The 15500-nt window shown below is 41.3% G+C and overlaps 1 protein-coding gene and 1 long non-coding RNA gene across 3 annotated transcripts in view; one reads left to right on the top strand and one right to left on the bottom strand.

Annotated features, from left to right (window-relative positions):
- The window catches only part of TSTD2 (thiosulfate sulfurtransferase like domain containing 2), a 33795-nt gene that overhangs the window by 6008 nt on the left and 12287 nt on the right, over positions 1-15500 (bottom strand). The window contains exons 4-7 of the mRNA XM_050762164.1: positions 12098-12218; positions 5509-5634; positions 4275-4380; positions 42-160 (exon numbers count right to left, since the gene is read on the bottom strand). Coding sequence (XP_050618121.1) covers positions 42-160; positions 4275-4380; positions 5509-5634; positions 12098-12218 — 472 coding nt within the window. The remainder of the gene's footprint in view (positions 1-41; positions 161-4274; positions 4381-5508; positions 5635-12097; positions 12219-15500) is intronic.
- On the top strand, positions 155-10023 carry LOC126938116 (uncharacterized). Of its 2 annotated transcripts, none has more exons than XR_007719948.1 (3): positions 155-1463; positions 8411-9352; positions 9909-10023. It is a non-coding gene; the product is annotated as an uncharacterized LOC126938116 (long non-coding RNA). The 2 variants fall into 2 exon arrangements; XR_007719947.1 differs by having other exon boundaries at positions 155-4071; positions 8411-8458; positions 8746-10023.

The raw sequence follows: 15500 nt of genomic DNA, 5'->3' as shown, positions 1-15500 counted from the left end.
GATCTACCAATTTAGAGAACTCAATTCTGGCTTTTACTTACTATTTTGCTTTCATAGAAGTTTCTGCAATCAAGAAGGATAGTATCACTTTGTTCTTGATTTGCCTGAGATAAAAACTTTTCTACTTCTTTATGAAATTCACTTGGGGATAAATGGATTCCTAAAATCAAACCAAAAAAATTATGTTAAAACAAAGACAAAAAAAACAAAAAACCCAAAACCCAATCACAACTCACCCAACCTGACTTACATGTTGCTTTGTTTCTTTCCACCCAAACCTCTTCCCTTCATAATTACAACTGTCTGAAAAGAACACTACTTGATGATCGTGATGAAATAATTTAGTAATTCCAGTAATTCCAGGTATCCTCAATTTCCCTCCTCCTAAAATGAAGGCGATGAAGACCTGGTAGTTTAGAAATAACTAGTCAAAGAATTTTGCATCCTCTTAATTGGCCTAATCCTAGTGATAAAAACCAGGCAACTGGGATCTAAATTGCCATGTGAATTTGCTGGTCCATTGTATGGTCATTAATAGGTAAGGAAATGGCCACTGCTCTATTGTCACTGTACATGGAGGAGCTGGGCATGTATGTGGCTGACTACAGGCTTTGTAAACTGTTCTATATCAAGGTCGAACCCACGTTGAAGGCTAAGAACCCTGGCAGAGGCAGGTGTGAGCAAAAAGTTATGGAATAAATTTGGAATAGATACATTTTTAATGCAAAGGGGCAAGAAGAATGTGTCTAAGTGTGTGTGCATAAGTAAAAGAGAAAAGGGCAAGACGGATGGACAACAGAAATGACATATGAGAAAAAAAGTAAAATAGAGAAAAAGACAAGAAAGCTAGAAGATGGATAAGTATTAAAATACAAAGAGAAGCCTGGGGAACATAGCGAGACTCTGTCTCTATAAAAAAAATTGAAAAAAATCAGCTGACCATGGTAGTGTGTGCCTATAGTCTCAGCCACTTTGGAGGCTGATGCAGGAGGATCCCTTGAGCCCAAGAGATCCAGGCCTCAGTGAGCTATGATCACACCACTGTACTCCAGCCTGGGCAATAGAGCAAGACCCTGTCTCAAAAAATATATATACAAAGGGACTAATAGGAGAGAACCTCAGTCTCCTGGGGCTCTTTGCCTTGTAACTCTCTAGGACAGAAATACTCCCCTATCTTTGGGGGTCCAGACATCTCAGTAGATTGTGAGGAACTTTTGGTGAATCTGCATTATGAGGTAGCCATGCCTCATGGGCAGGGGCTCTGGTGACTCAGTTACCCACCATTCATTATAAAGCTTTACAGTACCAAAGGAGCCTCATTCCCCTCAGAGCAGAACCCCAACAACCAACGAAACTGCTCCACACCAAGGAGAGATGAGGGCCCACAGCCAGGCCAAGGAATCTGGATTGCTACCTGCCTTACGGTTGTAGAGAGAATGTAGTAAGGCCAGATTCTATATAAGGTATTGTTATATAATTACATGGATACAAAAAGAATGGGGGGAAAAGGGAGATTCAAACATGGGACGTAGGCCAGACATGGTGGCTCACACCTGTAATCCTAATGCTTTGGGAGGCTGAGGCTGGCGGATCCCCTGAGGTCAGGAGTTCAAGACCAGCCTGGCTAACATGGTGAAACATGGTCTCTATTAAAAATACAAAAATTAGCCAGGTGTGGTGGCATATGCCTGTAGTTCCCAGCTACTCAGTAGGCTGAAGCAGGAGAACTACATGAAACTGGGAGGCAGAGGTTGCAGTGAGCATTCCAGCCTGGGCGTCAGAGTGAGACTCCATCTCAAAAAAAGGCCAGGCATGGGCGAGGTGGCTCTTGCCTATAATCCCAGCACTTTGGGAAGCTAAAGCAGGCGAATCACTTGAGGTCAGGAGTTGGAGATCAAACTTGCCAACATGGTGAAACTCTGTCTACTAAAAATACAAAAAAAAATTAGCTGGGCGTGGTGGCACATGCCTGTAGTCCCAGCTACTCGGGAGGCTGAGGCAGGAGAATCACTTGAACCTGAAAGGCAGAGGATGCAGTGAGCTAAGATTGTGCCACTGCACCCCAGCCTGGGCAACAGAGTGAGTGAGACTCCATCTCAAACAAACAAACACGGGACGAAAAGCAGGGAAATCTGCTAAGACTCCTACCTGCAGGGAGCTGCAGGAAACCAAACCTGTTCCCTGCTTATGCTAGGATTGCAGTTGCTCTACTGGCCCTGAGAAGGATTGTTGGGACTGTGACCAGCATGGATGTGTTTAAAAGAGGTCCCTTTACCAGGTGTGGTGGCTCATGCCTGTAATCCCAGCACTTTGTGAGGCTGAGGTGGGCAGATCACTTGAGGTCAGGAGTTTGAGACCAGCCTGGCCAGTGTGGCGACACCCCATCTCTACTAAAAATACAAAAATGAGCTGGGTGTGGTGGCGTGCACTTGTAATCCCGGCTACTTGGGAAGCTGAGGCAGGAGAATTACTTGAACCCGGAGGGGAAAAGGTTACAGTGAGCTGAAACAATGCCACTGCACTCTAGCCTGGGCAACAGAGCAAGACTGTCTCAAGAAAAAAAAAAAAAAAAAAAAGAGGTCCCTTTAAATAACTTCCTTCAAGTGAAAACACGACAGCACTGCCTAAAGCCCACTCTGCCTGCAATGTCCTGCAGTGCCTAGGAAAAGTTGTAGTCACGCTGCCTCCTGCTAAGATGGGAACAGTAAGCAGACAACAGCTCTTTCTGGCCCTCATCCCCCCATGCATGAGTCTCTTTCCCAGATGCCTGTATCCATTTCCCCCTGGCTTCACTCTCAGACTTCTTTCAAATCTTTACATATTAAAAATGAACACCATGGAGTCAACCAGACCTTTGTGCTTCCTGATCAAAGAAGACAACAGTGCTTATGTAGTCTTGGTGGCGGGAGAAAAAGAAATCAAATCGGAATCTGATCAAGTCTCTAGTCCTGAGTTGTCAATACAGTAGCCACTAGCCACATGTGACTGGCAAGTACTTGTGCTATAAGGGTGACATACATACTGGATCTCAAGGACTTAGCATGAACAAAAAGCAAACATAATTTTTTCTATTGATTACATATTGAAATAATATTTTGATATATTGCATTAAGAAAACCATATTATTTAAATTAATCTCATCTAGTTTTTACTTTTAAAGATGTGGTTACTAGAAAATGTAAAATTATGTAGCTCACATTGTATTTCTATTAGCGCTACTCTAAATCTAATGATCAACTTACAGGAAATAAAAAGGACAGAGAAATATACCTTGGAGATACAACTAGTATTGTCCAGATTATGGGAAACTCTAAAGGTCAAATGACCCAGTTCCTTCAAAAATAAACTGCAAGGGGAGGAAAAAAAACGGAAATAAATCTATAGGTTGAAAGACACTTAAAGAGACATACTGATGAATCACAATCAATGACTCTTATTTAAATCTAACAGAAACGAAGCTTAAAAAGTATGAGACAACTGGGAATTGAGAGACTAAACCAACTAGATATTTGATAACATGTTAAGGAATCAGTTAAAATGTTTTAAGATGTGATATCGTTTTACATCTTTTAAAACACATTTTTATCTTTTAGAGATATCTACTAAAAATATTTATAAATGAAATGGCCTGACATTGGAGTTGCCTTCAAAATAATCCAAGATGGGAGAAGGGATGGGGTATAGGTGAGGGCTGGCCATGAATCAGTTAACTGCTAAAGCTGCATGATAGGTACATGGAACGTCACTATACTATTTTCTCTACTTTTTTAATGTTTAAAATTTTTCATGGCAAAAAGTACAATAAAACTCCAAAACACCTGCCAAACAAATGTCTTTCAACCATTTACCATGGAGAAGATGGGGAAAGAACATTCTAGAGCACAGTGAAAACTGCTTTGGTGTTGAAAACAACTTGCTTCCTGTGGCAAAAGCCCTGCGTGCTCTATTCTGCTGATGAACTGTTTACAAGTAATAATTGCACTCTTCCCAAACTGCTTGCTGTCTTTGGAAAGAGAAAACAACTACTTGCTGAACCATCACTAAGAAGAATAAGATAGATCACTCTAAGAGGTGAGTCTTCAATTACCACAGCACCACAGAGAAACAGTGTAAGCACTGGACGCAGCCAAGTGTTAGCCACCCCACAGCTGCTTTAGAGAGGACTCATGACTGCTGCTGATCACGGTGCCCAGCTTTCTTATTTGTCTATCAAGTTTTGTCCATCAAGTTGTGTCCCTGGGAATTAAAGCACAATCTTCTAAAAGCAAGCATACCAGGCTTCTTGTAGGAGATCTTTTTGGGGCTGATCCCCATGGGCACGATTTCTTCAAATACACCAACACGCAATTCTGGAAAACAGTGAGCTCCTCCTTTGCTGGTCTAGCCAATGAGAAACAAAACAGAATACAGTCTTGCTGTCCCATCTCCAGGTATAAGACAAGTGCCAATATAAGAATGATGGTCTGTTTTGTAATAACGATAGTTGAAGTCTTAAAAAACCTCTAGTTAGGGCCCAGAATGTTCCAGATAATTCAACACTGATAAATACTTATTGCATACCTGCCATATGCAGGAACGTTAAGCTGAAAAGGTGTTTCTTTAGGTACAAGCATTTAATTATAAAACTGCAACACTGCTGAGCAATTCTAACATGTGATTATGCCCAGTTTTCATTCTTTTCCTATCACTGCCAGTGTGAATGCTAGCAAGGCATTTCCCATCACCTTATCACTTATTATGACAAAGTATAAAGTCACTCAAACAAAGCAGCCCACCTGTGAGAGCAACAACTTTATTCCCCCATGTGGTGTGAAGTGTTAATCTTACAATTCCAGATTTACTAAAAACACAGTGATCTGCTGACCAGGCTGGTGGTCTCTCAAGTGAGTGAATATGTCCAAGATTTGTAGTCCCAGACTGCATGAGCTGTAACATCCTTATTTTATAAGAAGGGATACTGAGGTCTAGAGCACTAGCTGGTCCAAGATCACATGGAAACTCAATGGAAGTATGGGGACGAGCATGCTCCTTCTATCGTACTGTCTTGTAACCTAAAGGGAAAAGCGCATTTAAAGGGGAAAGGGGGCCAGGTGCAGTATCTCACATCCATAATCTCAGCACTATGGGAGGCTGATGTGGGCGGACTGCTTGAACCCAAGAGTTCCAGACCAGCCTGGGCAACATAGTGAGACCCCGTCTCTCCAAAAAGTTAGCCAGACATGGTGGTGAATGCCTATGGTCCTAGCTACATGGGAGGATCACCTGAGCCTGTGGAGGTCGAGGCTGCAGTGAGCCATGATCATGCCACTGCACTCCAGCCTAGGTGACAGGGCAAGACCCTGTCAAAAAACAAAACAAAACAAAAAAACTCCCCAAGCCCCAAAAAATAAAGGGGAAAGGATACTTACTTGGCACTGCTTATTTCTCTACTTTGAACTCTTCTTCAATAACATGCACAGAGGCAGAAACAGATGGCTCTAGATCCATTTAATTTTCATTTTCTCTTACCTTAAAATCATCTTTACACAGGTCATCCTTAAACAATGGGAAGGAAAGCATGACTTCCACATAGAGTCTGGTAGCCAATCTGCTTCCACCAACTGTCCCATTGATTCCTTCTGTAGCAATTCGAATCTGAGACACAAGATGGTGAGAAAGAGAACAGACTGTTCTTAGTTTGGTTATCTTTCCAGGGAAGAACAACAGGCTCATGTGTGTCAATGAGTTTAACAGGAAAAGCAGACGCTGCTGAGGATACCAAAGTGTTACTGGACAAAAGATATCTGTGTTTTTCTTTTTTAAACTTTTAAGTCCGGGGTACAAGTGCAGGTTTGCTCTGTAGTAAAACTGTGTCAGGGGGGTTTGTTGTGCAGATTATTTCACCACCCAGGTATTAAGCTTAGTACCCCTTAGTTATGTTTCCTGATCTTCTCCCTCCTCCCACCCTCCACCCTCCAAAAGGCCCCAGTGTTTGTTGTTCCCCTCTATGTGTCCATATGTTTTCATCTTTTAACTCCCACTTATAAGTGAAAATATGAGCCGGGCACGGTGGCTCAAGCCTGTAATCCCAGCACTTTGGGAGGCCGAGACAGGCGGATCACGAGGTCAGAAGATCGAGACCATCCTGGCTAACATGGTGAAACCCCGTTTCTACCAAAAAGTACAAAAAACTAGCCGGGCGAGGTGGCGGGCGCCTGTAGTCCCAGCTACTCGGGAGGCTGAGGCAGGAGAATGGCATAAATCCAGGAGGCGGAGCTTGCAGTGAGCTGAGATTGCGCCACTGCACTCCAGCCTGGGCGACAGAGTGAGACTCCGTAAGTGAAAATACATAGTATTTGGTTTTCTCTTCCTGCATTAGTTTGCTAAGGATAATGGCTTCCAGCTCCATCCATGTCCCTGGAAAGGACATGATCTTGTTCTTTTTTATAGCTGCATAGTATTCCCACATTTTCTTTATCCAGTACCACATTTTCTTTATCCAGTACCACATTTTCTTTATCCAGTTTATCACTGATGGACATTGAGGGTGATTCCATGTCTTTGCTACTGCAAACACTGATGCAATGAACATATGCATACATGTGTCTTTATAACAGAACAATTTATATTCCTTTGGGTACATACCCAGTAATGTTATTGCTGAATCGAATGGTATTTCTGTCTTTAGGTCTTTGAGGAATTACCACACTGTCTTCCACAATGGTTGAGCTAATTTACACTCCCACCTATAGTGTATAAGCATTCCTTTTTCTCTACAATCTCACCAGCATGTTATTTTTTCACTTTTTAATAATAGCCATTCTGACTGGTGCGAGATGGATACCTGTTTGTTTGTTTGTTTGTTTGTTTTTGAGACAGAGTCTCGCTCTGTTGCCCAGGCTGGAGTGCAGTGGCGCGATCTCGGCTCACTGCAAGCTCCGCCTCCTGGGTTCACGCCATTCTCCTGCCTGGCCAACATGGTGAAACACCGTCTCTACTAAAAATACAAAAATTTTTAGTAGAGTAGCTGGGACTACAGGCGCCCACCACCACGCCTGGCTAATTTTTTTGTCTTTTTTAGTAGAGACGGGGTTTCACTGTGTTAGTCAGGATGGTCTTGATCTCCTGACCTTGTGATCCACCCACCTCGGCCTCCCAAAGTGCTAGGATTACAGGCGTGAGCCACCGCGCCCGGCCACCTGTTGTTTTTTAAGACAGAGTTGTGCTCTGTTGCCCAGGCTGGAGTGCAGTGGCACAATCTTGGCTCACTGCAGCCTCCACGTCCTGGGTTCAAGTGATTCTCCTACCTCAGCCTCCTGAGTAGCTGGGATTACAGGCATGCATCACCAAGCCCATTTAATTTTTATATTTTTAGTACAGACAGGGCTTCGCCATGTTGGCCAGGCTGGTCTCGAACTCCTGGCCTCAAGTTATCTACCCGCCTTGGCCTCCCAAAGTGCCAAAGTGCTGGGATTATAGGCACAAGCCACCGTGCCCAGCTGGATACCTGTATTTTTCTAAAATGGCATAGACTACAGTTCCGATGAGGTATTCTGTTTCATACGTGCTGAACACGAGAATGTGAATAAAACTCCTGGAAAGCCCCATTTGCTATGGAGCTACAATGGTCCAACAGCCAAAGAAGTGAATTCTGAGCTTAATCTAAATCCAAGTAGCTCAACAGAGTCCTCCACAGAGGTCAGCAGATCTAGGATCAAGATTAAGCTCTGCCACTCACTTGCATGTAGCTATGAGAAAGTTAATTGACTTCTCTGAACCTTAATTTCTTTATATGAATAAAATGAGAACTAAAGAGCACCAGAAATTAAAAGAATTGCTGAGGGGACACTACCAAAATCCTAAAGCACAGAGCACATCTGAGGGCAGAGGGCATATATCAGCATGTATCTCTGCATGGTGTTTGGAGGACAGCCCACCACTGCAAACCCATCCACTGGAATATAAGTTCCACATGGGTTTGTGTCTGTTTTGCTCACCGGCATATCCCCTAGAACAGTGCCCGCCACATAGTAGGCACTCAATACATATTTGTTGAATAAATGACTGTGCATCCATATTTGGGGCTCTTTGGCATCTCAAGCCCCATATTCTCTTTGAAATGCTCCCCTGGTTAGGGGACATTAGAGCCTGGGGTAAGGCCCCAGCCTTAAGGGGCACTGCTCTGGAGGCCCTATAGAGTTGGTTGTTTTCACACTACAAAATCCTGTGGATGAGTTTAAAGATGGATCATCTCTAAAGGGAACTGAGCTCTCTAAAGAAAAGTGCTAGCAAGCGCAGCACATGTGGTATCATGGCGCCGTCTGGAAATAGAGATGATTTAACTCAAGGTCCTATATTGTTCTAGTCATATAATACTGATATCTACCCGTACTTGGTAATTTGAAAATTTTTAATGGCTGCCCTTTTTTAGGGTCCAGAGAAGACACAAGTTGATGCCTCACTTGATCAATTCTTTAAGGTATGGATATAAAACAAGATTCATGGCACAAGCCAATGCCAACTCATTGGTAGTCATATATAATTTTAAACTTTGAAAGTTAACATAAAAGACACAAACATATGCATGTGTGTAATGTAATCAGAGAATATTTTAAGAAAATAAAAGCCACTGATAACCCTACATGCCTAGACGATCCTTACTAACATTTTGGTATACATAACCTTCCATGTTTATAAATGCACTTCTGGTTTTGTCATGAACATGCATTCATTCCTTCATTCTATCTTCTCCAAATATCCACTGAGGGTCTACTACATGCTAAGCTCTGTTTCAGCACTGAGAATACATCAATTAATTAAGACCGAAGTTCCTCTCCTCATGAAGCTTATGAATGAAGATTATACTTTCAGATACTAATCAATTCTTTGAAAAGCAGAAAGGGATAGAACGTGATGAGATCTGGAGAGGACTACTTCAGACTGGAGCTCTAAGGAGACAATAGGTGAGGCGAGATCTGAAGTGGGGTATGCGCCATGTAAAGGTGCAGGGAAAGAGCACTCTAGAGAGGAAGGAAACAGCAAATGTCAATACCCTGAGCTGGTAAATGATCCTGGCAGGTTCTAGAAAATTAAGAAGCAACTTGGAATCACACCTCTATGTACAGTACTGTAAAATGTTTTCCAGAGTTCCATGACAAAGATTCCAGATCACATCCAGACTCCTTGAGAAACAGTGCTGCGGTCTAGTACAGCCAGTTCCGGGCATGGGAGAGGGAAGCAGGAAGCCCATGACATCTCTGCTACACAAGCTACTGTCCCCACTACGAACTTATAGTGGACTACATAGAAAAATAGAGCCCAATCAGTGTAAGAGTTAGAAAACCCACTCCAAAATGGTTTCTGACTACAGCAGGTAAGATGAAGTATGTACATCTAAGCACCTCTCTTTGGGTAGGCTAATAGATTCTTTTCTAATTTATTTTAATCTCAGAACCCAAAGAAAAGACAAGTACATCTGCTCCCTACATAGCTAGGGCAGAGCATGCTCTAAACTCATGCACTAGACTTTGAACCCCCAGGATTCTCTAACAGAAATCCTTCAAAGCTCCTTAGTGAGGAAGGCCTTACATGAAAGAAATTAAGAACAATTAGCATTTATTCAGCACTTGCTATGAGACAGAAGCATTACATTATAATCCTGAAAGGCAGATATCATAATCCCCATTTTACAGAAAAGGAAACAAAAGCTCAGAGAAATCAATTAACTTGCCCAAAGGTACAGTTGATAGCTGGTAAATCTGGGATTCAAAACCAGATCTTACTGACTCCCAATCTTACCACTTTTCCTTTCTAAAGCCTTCAATGTATCCCTTCAAATTTTTTGAGGCAGTAAGGAATACACAGCAATAGGGTAGAGGCTTTTCTCCCATAATTCCACAACTGTAAAGTTCTTCTCTTTCCCTACTTAGGCACCGATATTTTGCCAAATCTCCAAACACAAAACTCTCATTAAACGGGCATGTATCCTTGACACCTAGGAATTTGTATCCAAGATCTAGGCAAGTACTGCCACCTTATGGGTAAGATCCTTCATTGCTAATTTAGCACTTGGGTTGGGCCAAGAATAATAATCTGCCTCCAAACCAAGAGGTTGTTTTCATACTTTGTACATTCAGGTTTACTGTGAGAGTATCCATCTTTCAGGGTGTGGAAGTTTTCTGAATAGGAATGGTGATGAATGTATTCATTCTACAAATAAATATTATTTACTTATTTACACCAGGAATTGTACTAGGAATTAGGGATACAGTGGTTGAAAAAAAATATAGCTTTTCGCTTTAGGAGCTTACAGACTATGGGAGGTCACAGATATTAAAATAAAAGTTACAAATGGACAAATACTATGAAAAATAACTACAAGATGCCATGAGAGAGTGCACTGGGAAAAATGAATTTCGATTGACAGGAAAGGTCTCTTTGAGGAAGTGTCATGAAAATTGAGAACTAAGCTTGAGTAAAAGCCAGACTGAGGAACAGAGCGAGTGTAAGAGAGCTCCCTGAAGATAGTTTGCTTGTAAAAAGGCCCAAGGACAGAAAAGAACTCGGTGGGTTGCAAAACACTGAAAGACCATGTTGCTGGAGTATAATGAGCAAAGAACAGTATCAGATGAGAGGAAAAGGTAAGAAGGGGCCAACTCATGCAGGAACCTAAGGGCATTTTTAAGGCACTGGTTTTCCTCCACATGAACTGGAAGTGGCAGCCACTGAAAGAGTTTGAGGAAGGAGTGATATGATTTTATTTACCTTTTAGGATCATTATTGTTGTGTGGAGAATGGATTAAGTGGCAGGCAGGGATGGCAAGTAATTTGAAAGCTACTGCATGGACTGGGTAAGAGAGGGTGGTGGTTTCGTCTAAAGTGATGAGTGTGGAAGAGAGAAGGGAATGGAATTAAGGAATATTTGAAGAGGTAGAAATGGCAGGACTTGGTGATGAACTGAATGAGGTAAATGAAAACATTATCTATTAGAAAACATGGATGTGAAAAATATCACTGATTGATCAATTCAGACCTGGGCCATATGTTGGGAAAGACGAAACAAAGCAGCACAGTGTCACAACCAAAGGGGGTTTCAGGGGAAAACTAGTTCACTTCCCTTTGATTTAAATTCTGAAAATCATATAAAAGACATAGACATATGCATATGTGTAATGTTATCAGAGAATATTTTAGGAAGATAAAAACCATCGATAATCCTACATGCCTAGATGATCCTTACTAACATTTTGGTACACACAACCTTCCATGCTTATACATGCACTTCTGGTTTTGTCATGAACATGCATTCATTCCTTCATTCTATCTTCTCCAAATATCTACTGAGGGTCTACTACATGCTAAGCTCTGTTTCAGCACTGAGAATACATCAATTAATTAAGACCAAAATTCCTGTCCTCATGAAGCTTATAAATGAAAATTATACTTTCAGATACTAATCAATTCTTTGAAAAGCAGAAAGGGATAGAACGTGATGAGATCTGGAGAGGACTACTTCAGACTGGAGCTCTAAGGAGACAGTATGTGAGCCGAGATCTGAAGTGGGGTATGTGCCATGTGAAGGTGCAAGGGAAGAGCATTCTAGGAGAGGAAGGAAACAGCAAATGTCAATACCCTGAGCTGGTACCTGACCCTGGCAAGTTCTAGAAAAATAAGAAGCAACTTGGAATCACACCTCTATGTTCTATAAAATGTTTTTCCAGTTAATATATCATGAACATTTCCCTATACTGGGCTCGGCAAATTATCCTTGCTTTTGCATATAGTTTTATTCAAACACAGCCATCTAATTATTTTACATATTATCTATAGTTGCTCTCATGCTATAACAATACTGAATAGTTTTTTGTGCAAAACCTAAAATATCTACTATCTGGTACTTCAAGAAAAAGTTTGCTGACTCCTGGTTTATGCTAGTAAATATTCTTGTAAAATACGACTTTAATAGCTGCCTAATATTTTCCTTAAATGCCCAGCAGAATTTCCCTAACTTCTAAGAACTCAAGAGTGAATCTTTTTTACAATGAGCACAGCATTTGCAATCCAAGGTTGGCAGGCAAGATGAACCCAGTGAAGGAAGGAATATAGGAGAAGGTGTTACCTTGCCTGTGAGGTGCAGGTGCTGACACAGAGCTGTCTGCCAGGCACAGATCCACTGGGGATCCTCCAGGTCACGGTAGCAGTAATAAAGGAGCACCTCCCCTTCTTCACTGCCCTGGCCACTACAAAATGAAAATCCGAGGCAAAGAGCATTTGAGTCGCTGACATAAAGAAGTCACAATTCATACAGTACACGAGGGAAGGCTAAGATGAAGACACTCATGCCTGCCTTTGCTCTGATTATTGTTCTCCTATAACGAGAAGCAACTTCTTTTTATATTTGCTCTACAGAAGACAGTATCTGCACTGAACTTACTTTACAAAAAGTGAGTTTACTTTGATCCCTCATTTAATGGTCACATCCAAGAGACATGTATCAGTAACTCCAATTCATAGAAAAGTTAGAAATTTGGTTCCATTCTGGCTTATCCTCTCACATAAGGCAGTATCTGTATGAATCATCATACAAAAAAGTTTCACTTCCATTTTTTCTTATAACCCTCTTTCTATGATGCAGGTTATTATTATCCCCATTTTACAGCTGAATAAATTGAGGCCAATTCCTCCCAAGTCAGCCAGCCAGAAAGTGATAGTAAGGACTTAAACGCCAGTCTTCTGACACCAGATCTATACTCTTTCTACTGCACTGTGCTGTCATACTAACTAGCTGGGCAGGTCTTTCATCACTTCTGGGCCTTGGTTTCCTCGTATGTAAAATGAGAGAAGGAAATAAACTATATTTTCCAAAGTGTGTTATGAAGCTGTTCTATAAAATTATATTTGGAAACCCTACAGACAGCATCTCCCTCCTTAAGAATCCCAGCAAAAGCCTCTAAAAGGTTCTGAGAAGTCTTGCAGTAACAACATTTTGACTGAGTGCTTCCCAAATTTGTCTTTAATACCCCTTTTTTCAATACCTTGTTAGCATCCTCTAGAACTAGTGTCCCACAGAACATATTTTAGGGAATGTTACAGTACAGGACAATTAAGGTACTATCCAGCTCTGGAGTCTGATTCTCTCATCAACGGCCTCATCATATTTCAGGACCTAATCTCCTCCATGCTTTCCATGCTCCTCCATGAAACGTTCTTATCTATTTTAGATCCTATTTTCCTTTCTCTAAGTTCCTATAACAAATTATTCTCTGTATCATACAATTCAACTGATAATTATGTAACCTGTATCATCTGCTAATTATCTCATGTGTCTTTTTCTTTGTTTCTCTAACTACTAAGTAACTTCCCTGAAGTGTGGGGCCACATGAAATGGAAAGGCCATATCTGTATAGAACAGTGTAGTTCACAATTGCTCATACTATCACCATCCTATTATATAACTCATTCCGCAGTACTGGGAGGTAGGCAAGGCAGGCATTATTATTCCAATTTTAGAGGTGAGGAAATGAAGGTACAGAAAATTTTAGTGACAAGCTCAAATGTGACTTCTACTTAAATTTGCTTTCTTTCTGCTTTCCAATAAGCAAAAGGGAATGTGGTACTGAGTAGTAATTACAAAAATTTATCAAATTTGTACTACAGTTGACCCGTGAGCAACATGGGTTTGAACCGTGTGGGTCCACTTATTTGCAGATCTTTTCGTGCCTCTAGCACTCATGAGGCAACAAGACCAATCCCTCTTCCTCCTCAGTCTACTCAATATGAGGGTGATAAAGACCTTTACGATGAGCCACTTCCACTGAAAAAACAGTAAATATATATTACGATTTTCTTTTTCTTTTTTTTGTAGGGACAGGGTCTTGCTATGTTGCCCAGACTGGTCTTGAACTCCTGGCCTAATGTGATCTTCCTGCCTTGGCCCTCCACAGTGCTGGGATTACAGGCATGAGTCACTGCACCTGGCCTCTTATGATTTTCTTAATAACATTTTCTCTAGCTTACTTTAATACAGTACACAGTATACAATATACATAATACAGAAAAATGTGTTCATTGTTTACATTATTGGTAAGGCTTCAGTCAACAAGAGGCTATTAGTAAAGTTTTGGGGGAGTTAAAAGTTATATGTGAATTTTCAACTGCCCCTAATCTTTGGATTCCTGACCCCGCGTTGTTTAAGGGTCAACTGTATTTCTATTTACTAAATAGTTCAAGAATTGCTTAAAGTCAGAAATTTGTCCTCTGGAATTCTGCAATATGACTTGGTGAGTTTTTCAGAGCCACGATCTAAACATCTAATCCTATGATTCAGTTTTAAAAGTTAATATACTTCCTAAAACATATTCAGCTCAGAAAACTGTATTTGGCAATAAAAACCTGATATTATTTGGCTGTGTCCCCACCCAAATCTCATCTTGAATTGTAACTCTCATAATTCCCACGTGTCACTGGAGGAATGTAGTGGGAGGTAATTGAATCACGGGGGTAGGTCTTTCCCATGCTATTCTCAGTGAATACGTCTCACGAGAGTTGATGATTTTAAAAATGGGAGTTTCCCTGTACAAGCTTTCTCTCTTTGCCTGCTGCCATCCATGTAAGATGTGACTTGCTCCTCCTTGCCTTTCACCATGATTGTGTGGCCTCCCCTGCCATGTGGAATTGTAAGTCCATTAAACCTCTTTCTTTTGTAAATTACCCAGTCTTAGGTATGTCTTTATCAGCAGCATGAAAATGAACTAATACAATAAACTGGTACTAGCAGAGTGGGGCGCTGCTGAAAAGATACCCAAAAAGGTGGAAGTGATTTTGGAACTAGGTAACAGGCAGAGGTTGGAACAGTTTGGAGGCTCAGAAGAAGACAAGAAAATGTGGGAAAGTTTGGAACTCTCTAGAGACTTGTTGAATGGCTTTGACTAAAATGCTGATAATGATAAGGACAATGAACTTCAGGCTGAGGTGGTCTCAGATAGAGATGAGGAACTTCTTGGGAACTGGAGCAAAGATGACTCTTGTTATGTTTTAGCAAAGAGACTGGCGGCATTTTGCCCCGCCCTAGAGATCTGGGGGAACTCTGAACTTGAGAGAGATGATTTAGGGTATCAGCAAAGCATTCAAAAGGTGACTTGGGTGCTGTTAAAGGCATTCAGTTTTAAAAGGTAAGCAAAGCATGAAAGTGCAAAAAATTTGCAGTCTGACAATGCAATAGAAAAGGAAATTCCATTTCTGAGGAGAAATTCAAACTGGCTACAGAAATTTGCATGAGTAATGTGGAGCCAAATGTGAATCCCCAAGACAACAGGGAAAATGTCTCCAGGTTCTCATGACAGCCCCTCCTATCACATGCCTTGTTGTGGGAAGTCAGGGACCCCGAACGGAGGGACCAGCTGAAGCCATGGCAGAAGAACATAACTTGTGAAGATTTCATGGACATTTATTAGTTCTCCAAATTAATACTTTTATAATTTCTTACACCTGTCTTTACTGCAATCGGGAAACATACATTGTGA

Source organism: Macaca thibetana, chromosome 15 (genome assembly GCF_024542745.1).
Source record: "Macaca thibetana thibetana isolate TM-01 chromosome 15, ASM2454274v1, whole genome shotgun sequence".
Taxonomy (NCBI): Eukaryota; Metazoa; Chordata; class Mammalia; order Primates; family Cercopithecidae; genus Macaca; species Macaca thibetana.
The sequence above is the reverse complement of the archived record's forward strand: the minus strand, read 5'-3'. Positions and strand labels throughout refer to the sequence as shown.